A 13,262-nucleotide genomic window follows, 5' to 3' on the forward strand; every position below is an offset into this window, starting at 1 on the left:
CACTAGTCGTTTCCTGGTAACAGATCCTAACAATGTGCCCCGCTTATGTCCTTACTGGTTGGTGAATGTCTCACAACTAACTAAACTCTAAACATGTCCTGCTTATAACCCATTGGCACAGACTGTGTAGAAAATACCGCTCCTCATTGTCATAGTTCAATCTTTGCCATGGAACAAGTTTGTTTGTGAAGCCGTTACTCAGCAACGGCTACGGTATATTTGCTTATTCCTTGATCGTTACCTAGGCTACATATAGAGAAAGGTGGACCAGAACTGGTATCATGAGCAAACCAGTGGGAAAGTGCGGGTTTCTCCTTTGTTTGCACTGCAAAGCGCCAGTTTCTAGGCCATCAGTTATCATTGGTTTGCCCTAGATCTGGCCCTCTCTAACCTACCCCACTGAGCTCAACATTGGGGCAGTAACGACTTATGAAGTGGGCATACACTGCTGCCTGTGTTCCAAAACACACAGCGCCACATACCACAAGACTGTATCTTCAAACTATAAAAATAAGTATATAAGTACAACACCTTAAAGTGCTGGAGGGCATCAAGAGCAAGAACATGACCCCGGGGGGATGCAAGACTCACAGCACACAGCAGCTCATACACCTGCAGCCTCACAGTGGGGTTGCTTGACGACAAAACTGCAACATTTTCAGGAGAGTGTCTGCATTTAGATAGCACACTGTAATTCATCTAAACAACAGAAGATCCAGTCCGTACCAGACAGGAAACACATTACGTCTCCATAAGAAAGTCCAACCGGTTAATGCTGTTTGGGGTAACAGTCGCTGTTTATTGTGAGAACCATAGGGAACACACAAATACACTGTGTGGCAGAATGCAGAGACTTTATATATAAAAATTCAGTCCGTACCTCGCAGGAAACAATTACGTCTCCGCTACAGAGACCAACCGGTTAATGCTATTTGGGGAAACAGTCACTGTTTATTGTGAGAACCGTAGGGAACACACAAATACACTGTGTGGGTAGAATGCAGAGACTTTATACACAGAGTGTCCCAGGAGGAATGGACCAAACTTAGGGAGGGTGTTCCTTATGTTAAAGTATGCCGATATAACCCAAAACACCTATGTCCAAAGTTGAACGGTTACGGAGATAATGGCCAGAGAAGTGGCAAACTTTGACCGGCGTTGCACACTTGTTGATTACAAAATACATAACAAAACTGGCAGGAATATGTGGATTCTGTAATGTTAATAATGTACGTAACATCAAACTAACTTGTGAGTGACATGAAGCCATAAAATTGAAGTACAAAATACTCGCTCGCCATGTCATAATTGTCCTTAGGGTTTCCAAGCACTATACATGACACATGAATGGCAAGCGCTGACATAACGTACTGACTGCGCGTTCTGATAAAGCCAACTACATAAGCACGGCTAGGGTGTATCACCGCACTCAAGGGCAAACACAGATAAGGCCTTTCAGCTGAGAGGTACAGTGCGTGGACCTGCCAGAAGACCACACTTTTCTTGGGCCATTATCTCCGAAACCGTTCAACTTTGGACATAGGTGTTTTGGGTTATATCGGCATACTTTAACATAAGGAACACCCTCCCGAAGTTTGGTCCATTCCTCCTGGGACACCCTGTATAAGAATTCAGTCCGTACCTCACAGGAGACACATTACGTCTTCGGTACAGAGCCAAAGCGGTTAATGCTGTTTGGGGAAACAGTCGCTGTTTATTGTGAGAACCATACGGAACACACAAATACACTGTGTGGGCAGAATGCAGAGACTTTATATATAAGAATTCAGTCTGTACCTCACACGAAACACATTACGTCACCGCTACAGAGCCCTAGCGGTTAATGCTGTTTGGGGAAACAGTCGCTGTTTATTGTGGGCAGAATGTGGAGACTTTGTGCATCTTAAATTAGATAGTACATATAGTTACCATTATGTCTGACAGGATTAGCAAACTTAAGATCTAAGCCTTGAGGCAGTTTCACTTACTTGTAGCAAGCTTCCTTGTGTACTCATTTCTATCTGCGATATAGTGTAAGCCTGGGCGGAAATTCATTACAGTTCTCAGGCATGACATGCACTGCATCTGGGTGAGGGTGTCTGCCACTGAGTGGGTTCGCCGGTCCCCCAGACGGTTCAGACTCTCCAGTAGTACACCCAAACCATCGCGTTCTAGAAATTCTAGCAGCCATTCCCTTAAAAAAAATATAGTCATAATCTACCCTGAAGATGGAGGCAGTATGATTCTGTGAAACGCTAGGCTCTCTGCAAACTACACTGTCTCACAATCCAGTAGGCAATACTCTTCACTGTCAGTGTATTAATTTCCTTGCAAATAAAGAAGATTAGAAAATTCACAACAAAATAATGGCACTCTAAAAGTAACCACGCTGTGAGATTGCCACTGTTTTGTAATGTTTTAAGGATAGGCTGTAAGCCCTACTTTCATATGTTAATCTTATCAAATTTAGACACATTCTTCTAAGCCACCATAAATCTCAAGAGTCATGAGATATGGCATCGTCTTTTGGAAGCAAAAATAGTAAAACATGGTGACAACCAAATGTAGCACATACAGAAATCCCTCGACTACACAACACATCTCAATTCGGTAAGCAGACATAACTGCTGAGTATGTGTGGCACCTGGAGCACAAGAACTGAGGGATTTACACAGGACCCCTACTCTGACAGTGGATATTAAAATCAGAAAGTTGGAGTGGTTGGTGCGTGGGATCAGAATGTAAGAAACAAGAGTGGCTAAGGAAAATTTTAGAAGTAAGCCAGAGAGTAGAAGAGAAGTGGGAAGACCCAGACACAGATGGCTGCAAGATGAGAATGAAGAGAAATGGTAAAGGCAAGTAATAGAGAAAAATGGGCACCTGTTGCTATGGAGGTCAAGGTTCTTGCAGGACCATACAGCCAACACATGAGCGAATAGACAGAAAGACAAAGTACTCACAGATCTGGAGCGTTAGGGGGGGGGGACCATAGTGCCTAATGAAGAACTCCCAGACTCATCCACAGCACCAGTTTCTTCAGAACACTAGCAAGTCATCTTTACTGCCATTCTTATTAGCAATAATTCATCACAGAGTTTCCGATGTGTCACAGGGCAGTTTATAAATATGGCAGGAATGACAGCATAAAGGAACACTATGTTGTATTTTTGCGTCCTGTTGCACTGATTCATATTCATAGTGTGTATATTAACAGTCTTCAAGTGCATACAGTCCCATCTAGCACTTCTACACTACATGTTTCGGCAGTATGCTGCCATCTTCAGGTGTATCGATCTGTCAACCATTTCACTGCTTGCCTTTATATGTCCATTTAGAAATAATATTAAATTTGTATACGTCCTTATATAGCAATAAAGTTTATGTATTGAAAACTTGTTAAAACTTATTATCTCATACGTCATATTTTAAATTCGTGTGTATTATTGAATCATCCACATGCGGGTCGTTCTTCTTATGTTTCTAATGTTGTGTGTATATTGAGTCTTATGGTGTGCTCTGCTCTTATAACTGCGTGCGTTGTATCGTTGGATGTATGTCCAACATATAAAGGCAAGCAGTGAAATGGTTGACGGACCAATACACCTGAAGATGGCAGCATACTGCCGAAACATGTAGTGTAGAGGTGGTGAATGAGACTGTATGCACTTGAAGACTGCTAACACATACACATTATGAATATAAAGGAATACTGCAAAAATATGCCACACAAGACAAATCATCTCCACCTCCAACCTACAAGAGTCCATACACAGACTGGAATTATCTTGTCAGGTTGCATCAGCATACTCAGTAGTCACATTGAGCCTGCCAGACTGGTGGCAGGGTTCTCGCTTTTGAGTTCTTCTTTTGCTTCATATTAAGACTCTGATGTGCCAACAAAATCATCTTCTGGATAGAACTGCTCCGACACCGAAGACGTGCAGTAGCTTCTTTTGAAACGTCGGTATGAACCTACCAGAATCTACGATTCTGTATGGGCTGGACGGTCAGGATTCGATTCCCAGCAGGGGTAAGAATTTTCTCTTCTCCATAACGTCGAAACTAGGTCTGAGGCCCACCCAGCCTCCTGGCCAATGGGTACAGGGGGCTCTTTCCCCGGAGGTACAGCAGCAGGGACGTGAAGCTGACCACTCACCTCCATCTGGTGCTGTGGTAAAGAATAGTGGAGCTATACCTCCACTCCCTCACACATCTTCATGGTATGGTGCTTAATTAAATAAGCACAGAGACAACTTGACCTTTACCTCACCTACGATTCTGTAATTTAACATGCAACAAAGCATTCGTTACAGTTACGGGGAAACATCTATAATCAGCGTTTACATTAAAGTAAGTTGGGAATTGGTGCTGAGTGGCTTAAAATATAAGTAATTTGATGTGATATGTAATTTTCGTGTTCTCTTGAAGCGCCGACAACCAGCAGCTCAACAACATTGAAAGTCCAACAGTTCTCTTTGCTAGCCCACTTATGGCTTTCTTCGAAGACGGTTCCAATATCATGAATATTTAACTAGAGATTTTGGAATTAAAATGGCAAAACTGGTCTTCCATTACTTGGTCCTTGCTGTGATGCTGAATTTGACTGGTAATTTACGAGTAGTAAGCTGAATAACTGTATGACTTAAAAATCAACGGCAAAACCGGGTGCCTTTGCACTGCATTTGAAGGTACACGACAAACGCTTCAGAGGGAAGTGTCCAGCTTAAGAACACGAACAACGTGAACCCCTGTACAATATATCCCCACATTTGCCACCGCACAATCAGTGGCACGTCTTCTAGCAGAGTCAGAAGGATACGTTCCAGGAACACCTTGTAAAAGGGCCCCTTAAGTCGTGGTGGTAGGAGGAAAGACCCAATCAGGTGATCGCCAATGATGCCCGCCCAGACATTGACAGAAAATTGCGCCTGGTGGTAACCAATTACAGTAACGTTGGGGTTTTCGTCAGTCCAAACGTGGCTGTTTCGACAGCTGAACCAGCCATCCCTTGTAAACTGCGCTTCGTCTGTGAATAACGCGTGAGTCAGGAAGTTGGGCTGATGTAAACATTGGTTCAGTTTCCACTGTCAAAATTGAACTCTTGGTACGAAGTCAGCTGGACCTACGTCGTGTACTCACGTTGGATGATACGGATAAAGCTCTTGGTCCTACAGGATCCTCCAAACACTTGATTTTGATGTCCCCAGGATCTTGGCAATGGCGCGAGTGCTGGTGGATGGCTGTTCCTCTATGCAATGCAGTTCGACACTGAGGCGTCAAGTTTAAACAAAATGATTTTAACTGCCGCCGTAGCGCTGCTATGTTACGTTTGCGGACATGGGTTCCTATTTCAAAGTTATTCTATAGGGAACCCTCAGTGCGCTCCTGAAGTATGGCACCAAACTCACGGAGCACTCCTGTAATGAAATGAAATTTCGAAGTTCTGCATAAGGAAAAAGGGGGCACGCGGTAAAGTAGTTGGTTGAGGCACTATGCTACAAGACGGATGGTCGCAGGTTCGAGTGCCGATGAGGTGGATTTTTTTCAGCTCACCCAATCCTTCTAGCCGCACTATGGCCCTGGGGTCGACTCAGCCTCTAACAGAAATGAGTACCAGGAATGTTCCTGGGGTTAAGGACAGCCGGCTGACAACCTCACCGCCGTCTGTGAGCCGATTGCCTAAAGAAAATGTAGGAGCCTCGACGTCTCACAACCCTATGGGCCTCCACGGACTGTTACAGGGAAAACTTTCACATATGGAAAGACGGGAGTGAATATCCGAACCCAGGACTCTACATACAAATTCAGCTGCTTACGCGCAAGAGCAAAATCTTGCGGAGGCAGAGACGTGGCAGCTTCCCTTGCCTCTTACTTACTTACTCATGGAGCTGAGCCCATCTTGAGAAACCGCCCTGTTGTGCACCTACTCAAGAATTTCCCAGCATTTTACTGAAACCGAAGGTTCATCACCGTGTTCACAAGAGCTCTCCACTGGTCCCTATCCTGAGCCAGATCTATCTCAGATGATTTATACTGGATGTGCGGTCCCCCGTTAAGTCAGGGCTTGCTTTAATATGGTTACTAAACCGGAAACAGGCTTCCCTCAAGAAGAATAAAGAACAACAATAATGTCATAAAGGACAGGCTGAATTTCATGAAGCAAAAATAGTTACGCCCGTTACGCCACTGGTTTATGAGCTGGTAACAAATTGTGATCATGTTCTGACTGGAGACACGTTTCTCTATTTTTAAGGTTACAGTTCCTCGTACATTCAGAGACTTAAGGCTGACATGGTAGCGGCTGATTGGTCGACCCCCTCCCCATATGAGGCAAATGGTAAGCATCGTTTCTAAGCAGTAAGCAATCAACCGCTTGTGACGAAATCTGAATGCAGACATCTTGCGATCTTGGCAATGGGTACTGTCACTTATGCCCTGAAATAATCCTCTAATTTCCCTGGGCCGGAAATGCGAGGGGGGCCGAATGCCTCGCATTCTGCTGCTAGTTTTTTCTGACATTCCCTAGAAATAGCTGGCGCCTGGGGTCTGGAGCCCACGTGCCGACACGTGTGACAGCTACAACCGCCACTTGGGGATGACCAAGCTACCTGCTGATTGGTTCAGACTCCTTGCACAACTACTCAACCGCACTTTCTACACAAAAGTGACGTCACTGGAAATAGGGGCCGAAATCTGCACTGCCCTGCAAAATCATTTCTCTCTAACTCGAAAATTGTGCTCTGGCCTGCGAACGAATGTTTTGTTCACGTGGACGTATGGGCAGGACCACAGCATAGCGCCCAACTATGGACACTAAACATCCCCTCTTCGGAACCTGAATAGCTCTTTCAGCACAGTGCGTATATGACTGTCGAACGCCATACTGACTAGGAGCTAGTCTATCTGCCGGATGATAGGGTTCGACTCCCGGGCGGGGCACGAAATTTTCCCCTTCGCCACTGGGTCCATACAGGCCCTGGGGGTACACCCAGCTTCCTATTCAATGAACAATGGGGATCCTTCACGGGGGTAAAGCGACCGGGGCGTGAAGGTGTCCACTCACGCCACCCAACGCCTCGACTGAAAACTGCTGAGCATACCGCAAAAGTCATCATTGTCTAATTCCGCGGAGGTGAGTCATTCATAAGCCGTCAGTCGCTCAGTTGCTCACAATTTCTCTGTTAATTGACGGAACCCGAAGGTTCATTACCGTGTTCACAAGAGCTCTCCACTGGTCCGTATCCCGAGCCAGATGAATCCAGTTCACACCGCCCCATCCTATCTCTGTGTGCGCGTATTAGGAACAGGGACAACTTCGCTTCCTCCACAGAAATACAAATACTGTCAACACTGTGCGTGGTACTGACTTGTTTTCGGGGCGGTTCACGTCCATCGTTTGCCGAAACAATGAATTTTCAACGGAAAGAAACGCCAATCAATCGTTCTCAAAACTACATATAGCAAACCCTCGCTAATCCGGTCACAGTTAATCCGGATCGGAATATGAAAAATGGAAAAAATCTGTTCACAGTCGAGTGCGTGGGACTTAGGAGCAAGAGGACTTTCAGGCTGTGTTGAGGGCAGCTGGAGAGACCCAAGATTGGCTTCAGTTGGATGAAGGAGACCCTGTATTCCAGTTTCTGACAGAGGAAGAAATTGCTACACTGATATTTTTATTTATTTTCATCATCACTAACCTATATCATTAAAGTTTCCATTTATTTGTTTTCTGATTTTTTTGTCTCTTAGGGCTACCTTTTGCTTCATTAATTCGGATTACCGTAATTCAGATTATAATGGTGATGTACATTCTGTTTATGAATTCTACACAACGACATCGTGTGTTTGTTACCAGCTTCACTGAGCCTCGATGACATTTCCATCCGAGTACTGAACAATGACCAAACTGGACTGCACATGCGCATGCGCCTGTCGCGCCTGCGTGGTGGGAAGGAAGATCACACTGTTGCGTAACCAAGACGACAGGAATAATGTCAAGTTTCTGTACATTCTACCACTGCGTTACCCTTATTTACGAGCACGCTTTATAATTATTTTATTTTTTTTTTTTCAATTTTACACGGAGAGTTCGCAATGTTTCTGCGTCTGTACGAGTACTTATCAATTTGTCATAATCTCCCTTGTATGATATGCCTTCTGTTAATTTCTTCGAGGCATTACACAATAATGCGCTGAAGATAATCAGCACTAGACGTGTACAACGAACAGGAAAAGATAATGGGAAAATACTATTTCACGTCAAGAACTCTTGGAAGAACTGAGGAAAATCGTAGCGAATCTTGGCATTAGAGCACATTCTATCAACACGAGTTTCCGGAGTATAGCAATTTTGAATGGCGTTGCTTCAGGATAGCAGATTTATGAACTATATGCCGTTCCTAGCCCTCCATACACACGCCAATGGCAGTTTTACAGATCGATACAAAAGCCTATATATGAAACACAGAGTTGCCGGTACAATGTGTTCACTTACTCACACAGAAAGTACTAGAAGCCTTAGACACTTTATTACCAACAACACAAATATTAACGAGGATATTACGTCACTTCTACAGCGGCGCCAGCGTCTGAGACGAGAGGTTCATATTTCTCGACTCCAGACAGAATTTCGAGCAGTGGCGGCTAGTGACTTGCCAACAGTTCCAAAGATTAGACTCGCAGAAACGAAAACATTAACAGAAAATTCATTGATAATAGAAACGGTAAGATGTAAACAAACACTGTATGTACATATACATATTGTAAACATTCGCCAATGGAAGGGAACAGTTGAGTGAATTGAGAGGGACTGCATAAGTACTACCTGATGACGGCTAAATATATAGTGGCCGAAACATGTAATTGTAGAAATTGTATAGTTATCCTAAAATTATACATATATTGTGAGGCTGAAACTCAATAAAATATTCTGCTAAAATACAATATTACTAGAAAGCGCTGTAACATTTTAATTCATTAAATGCTTTCGCTTTGTTATTAGTTATGTCAATATTATGCATTGTTGACCGACGAGCAGGTTGAACGTCAACGTCCTGAAAGCCAAAAATCAGTAATATCGAAAATGAGACGCGCATACAAACCTCCCTACAAGCTACTAGAAACTGACGCGGTGTGACGTGCAAGAAACACGCCTCAGGAACAAAATGCCCTGACGAAGATGCCTTTCTTTTTGACTGAGTCGGCTGCCGTAACAGAAATGTACAGACTTCAGTGCACGCTCTCACCCGGGGATCAAAGTTTCGTAAGAAACGAGTAAATGGAAAACACTGTTAAGTAGTCAGAAATTAATTTGGTGACCTCAACAATTACTAATACTGCCACTGTTGAAATGGCGGCGCAGAACGTGGTGGCATGTAACATATGGCTACAGTGGTGACAACACAACACGGGTGGGGAAATTACATCCCTCGAAAATTTCAGTCCGGCCCGCGACCATATCCAGGCAAAGGTAAAATTGTCCCCGTGCTTAACCAATTAAGGTAGTTGTGTTTACAGAGTCACAGCAGTAATTGGATTGTGTAAACTGATAATTCAATTATATTTCCTGTAACAGTGTGGTATAGTGACATTTTTTTATTATTATTGCTTTTTATTATTATTGCTAGTGGGGTGGGACTAAGTCCCTTGTACTGCGGCTACTTCTGGCCTATTGTACCAGCCCCTGATGATAGGTGAGGGTGGTTGTGGAGCAATTGGTGGAATGAAGATTGGCAGGGGAAAGCGAAGTACTCGGAGAAAACCTGCCTCAGCACCACTTTGTCCACCATAAATCCCACTTGACCAGACCCGGGATCGAACCCGGATCGCCGCGGTGGGAAGCCAGCGACTAACCGCTTGAGCTATGGCGCGGCCCTATAGTGACTTAACATGATCCGCCATATTCTTGCACCAGTTCTACGTCTGTACGTAAGTTCGATATGATTTATCGACATGCCACGTCGACCTATAAATTTCATGTGCATCTCAAGTTTCACTATAATCGTCTCCCTCATGTAAACAGTTTGTCTGGTTGTGATGAAACATGGCACAGTTAAGTTGAAAGAGTTGCTCATCAGTTTCGAGGATGAGCCGAAACGTCCAATCACAGACGTCACGAATACACGGGTGTCACCAACTTCACCTGCTGCGTGTTCTGTGCGCAGGCGCGCGTTTCTGTTATTGTCAACATTTCGGCTTCCCACGCGTACAAATGAATTCCTATTATAGTCACGCAACTTGGTACAGCCCGGTACATACGTACATGCAGCTGTTCTGTGCGTAACCGCGTGCCCCACAGTTCAGGCGTACAGCTCCAGGAATTGTTCACCTTGGCTCTGGATGGAGCTGAGTGGGCAGCTTCACGCCCCGACCACTTTAGCCCCGGCATGCCCGCGATAAGCTGGATGGCTGCGGAGAAGAGAAATCGCTACCCCCTCCGACGTCAGCCTGGTCACTGTGGTGACTGAGCTACCGAAATCTTCTCACAACATCAGTTGTATTAATATGGAGTTAGAAACCAGCGTTTCGGAGACTGTCTCTGCTACAGTCATCAGCGTATTGTCTGGCACATTGCTCCTGGCCCTCGCAAGCACAGAAGTTCTTTGTTTCTAGCCCGGCGGGACCAATGTAATTATTGTACTTGTATGTAAGGTATTATTTCGGCTGCACCAGCGCGTACCGCCGAGGGAACAGTCAACAAACCATATATAATGAAATTTGGTTCCTGTGCATGATCTCCCCGCTACTGTAAATTCTCATTTGAAGCTTCTGAAAATAAATTCAATTTTACAGGGAAGAGAAATCAACAAATAGAAATATTTTTATATACAGAAGAAGGGAAAAAAGCAAGACCAGAAACAAATCCGCGTGCCTAAATCGAGTCTCTTATCGCTGCCGATATCTCGAAACAAATGGTTAGTATTCAAAGTTGGGAACATCGAAAATATTGAGAACGCAAGCGGGAACATCGATATTTCAGCTTGAAATTGGATTCTTTCTCGAATGTTCCTTCCAGAATCTTGTACAAGAACTGTTGCTGGACAAAGTTCTGCAAGCATATAAATCAACAAGAAAGAAAAGGCACAAATAAGAAAATACGAAAATTAATAATTTTTCCTTCAGTGTGGGGAAATGATGTACAAGAATTTAGGATATTATGCAATGAAGACTGTATTCATATTCATAAACATGGCACCCTCGCGTTTACTGTACCTTAGCCTCTAGTGCTCAAGCCTTGCGGTGCACTTGCTAACACAGAAACACTAACCGGCCTCGGGGCAGATCACGTGACCGCTAAGTTTCCGTGCCGACGGTTCCCGCTTAGTCCCGTCTCCTGTTAAGCCACTGGGATCTATCCGGGATTTTCCACAAGACCTCGTGGGACCTCCTGATTAATAAAATACAAATTTTATAAATGCCAAAGCCAAAGGCGTCCCTTTACCTAAGCATCAGGTGAGAAAGGCGTATAGGGGGAGTGGATGCCAAACTCCACACGTACTCTGATCTTGCATCGGGGGACTAGAAACGTCTTCTGCTTGTGGTGGTGAACACGAAACGTCCTTACGGTCGCTTCGCGAAACCGTTCATGCGCTCCGCAACAAAATGGACAGATAGATCCCATTTTAATGTGCAAGAGGTAAAGGTAACTGCAAGCAGGATGCAATGAAGGCGTAGGGGGCCATGAAGGTACTCTTCCATGTAGTCTGTATCTTAACATACAGTTGCGACTCCGGCTGAATGAATATAAACGTGGGGATGAACCTCCGGGTTGCATAAAGAGCGGGGAATGCCTTGACTAACTGAGCAACTGTCAGCTTCTCTGAAAGGCCTCGCCGAGCGGGTTGGCGCAGCGGAAACGTTCTAGACCTGTAGTCACTACGTGCTCCTTTCGAATCGCGGCCCGGTCACATGCTATCCTGAGGTTCTCGTGGTTTTACTCAGTTCCTGCAAGTAAATTCAGGGATTGGCCACGGCCGCTTCACCAGTCACCTTACCACAGAGGCTACAGACAGCGTCCTAAAGCAAGCAACACGAGAAAACCACGACACGCGAAGGTAAACCTGCTCACATTTCAGACGTCAACGGTACTTGAGGGTAGCTTCAGGCCCCAGCCGACTTCCTCCTTGGTGCCTATTAAAAACTGGCGACGAGAGAGTCCGCCTGTACATACCGGGGCAGGAGCGCCTTGCGTCGTGGAGGCTGGGACCGTCCCGCGCCGTGTATCGTCATGCCGACGCCGCACTGAGTCTGCACAGCCGCTCCGGTCGGCGTCTTGAGGCGCACTGACGGCCTTATCGCGGTCGCTGTCTTATCTGTCCGCAGGTGCCATGTCGCACAAGACCTGAGGTGCCTGAATCCGCTCCAGAGTTTCCTAACATTACGTAATTATGTAAGCAACCCAACAGTCGTCGCCGTGAAACTGGACACTAGTGAGGTTGGTGCTGAAATGGGGGGACTTGGGGTGACTTGGCGCTTATGGAAAGTACTGGTCAGCGCAACTGGACGTCACTAGCGCACTGGTGACGGATATGCTGACCACAGGACAGCCTGCCTATGCAGATTGGAGAGCTGCAGTCCACATGCGTTCACTGTTCCTTGGCATTCTGAACGCTGCTAGCCGTTCCAAACGGCCTTCATAAACACGTTAACAGCTTTGGTCACCATTGCTACTAAGGTTAGTACGGCTGTTAGTCGGAAGTAGCGCCACTGTCGCTCCCACCTCATAAGTTTGTGTCTACCATATTGTTATTGCCAACCGTAGAAAACTAGAAGAAGTTCTGAGAACTGATACGACATGGACCGCATAGAAAACGACGCGTCCAACAATTCTATTCTTTCGCGTGAATTCTTTGCCGCGGTAACGGTTCTTGCCGAACCGTTGCCTAGCAACGATAGAGGGATACTCATACAGACACAGACAGACTGACGGGCTGGATCAATGGAGTACGCCGTTGAGATGGGCTCAGGTGTAATGATATACATACCAAATTTCATAGAGAACGGTCCAGGCATTCAAAAGTTGACGGGAGAAAGGGCTTCATAAGCCTACCTTTTCAATTTTTTCAAAATAAGGGAAGGCTGCTAAAGAAATTGAAAAAAGAACGAGCTTGGGATGACTTCCTGTGGCACAACTTGCAGGTACGGAATTAACCACAATTAGCCTAGAAAACCGAAACATGCGGACGGACGGACAGACGTGGTATCTCGCGAGCAGAAGCACGCGATACAGTGGTGGGGGCGGGGGGTTTGGGGCGAAATGACTC

At 45.3% G+C, this 13,262-nt stretch overlaps 1 protein-coding gene across 3 annotated transcripts in view; it reads right to left on the bottom strand.

Annotated features, from left to right (window-relative positions):
- Nucleotides 1–13,262, bottom strand: part of LOC111872599 (inverted formin-2) — a 40,747-nt gene that overhangs the window by 17,514 nt on the left and 9,971 nt on the right. For 2 of the 3 annotated variants that reach the window (XM_023866665.2, XM_023866664.2), the window contains exons 3-4: nt 1,989–2,194; nt 532–647 (exon numbers count right to left, since the gene is read on the bottom strand). In XM_023866665.2, the coding sequence (XP_023722433.1) occupies nt 532–647; nt 1,989–2,194 (322 nt within the window). Of the gene's footprint in view, nt 1–531; nt 648–1,988; nt 2,195–12,169; nt 12,431–13,262 lie in introns of those variants that run through there. The other variant, XM_023866666.2, reaches the window with a different exon arrangement.

Source organism: Cryptotermes secundus, unplaced genomic scaffold (assembly GCF_002891405.2).
Source record: "Cryptotermes secundus unplaced genomic scaffold, Csec_1.0 scaffold1928, whole genome shotgun sequence".
NCBI lineage: Eukaryota > Metazoa > Arthropoda > Insecta > Blattodea > Kalotermitidae > Cryptotermes > Cryptotermes secundus.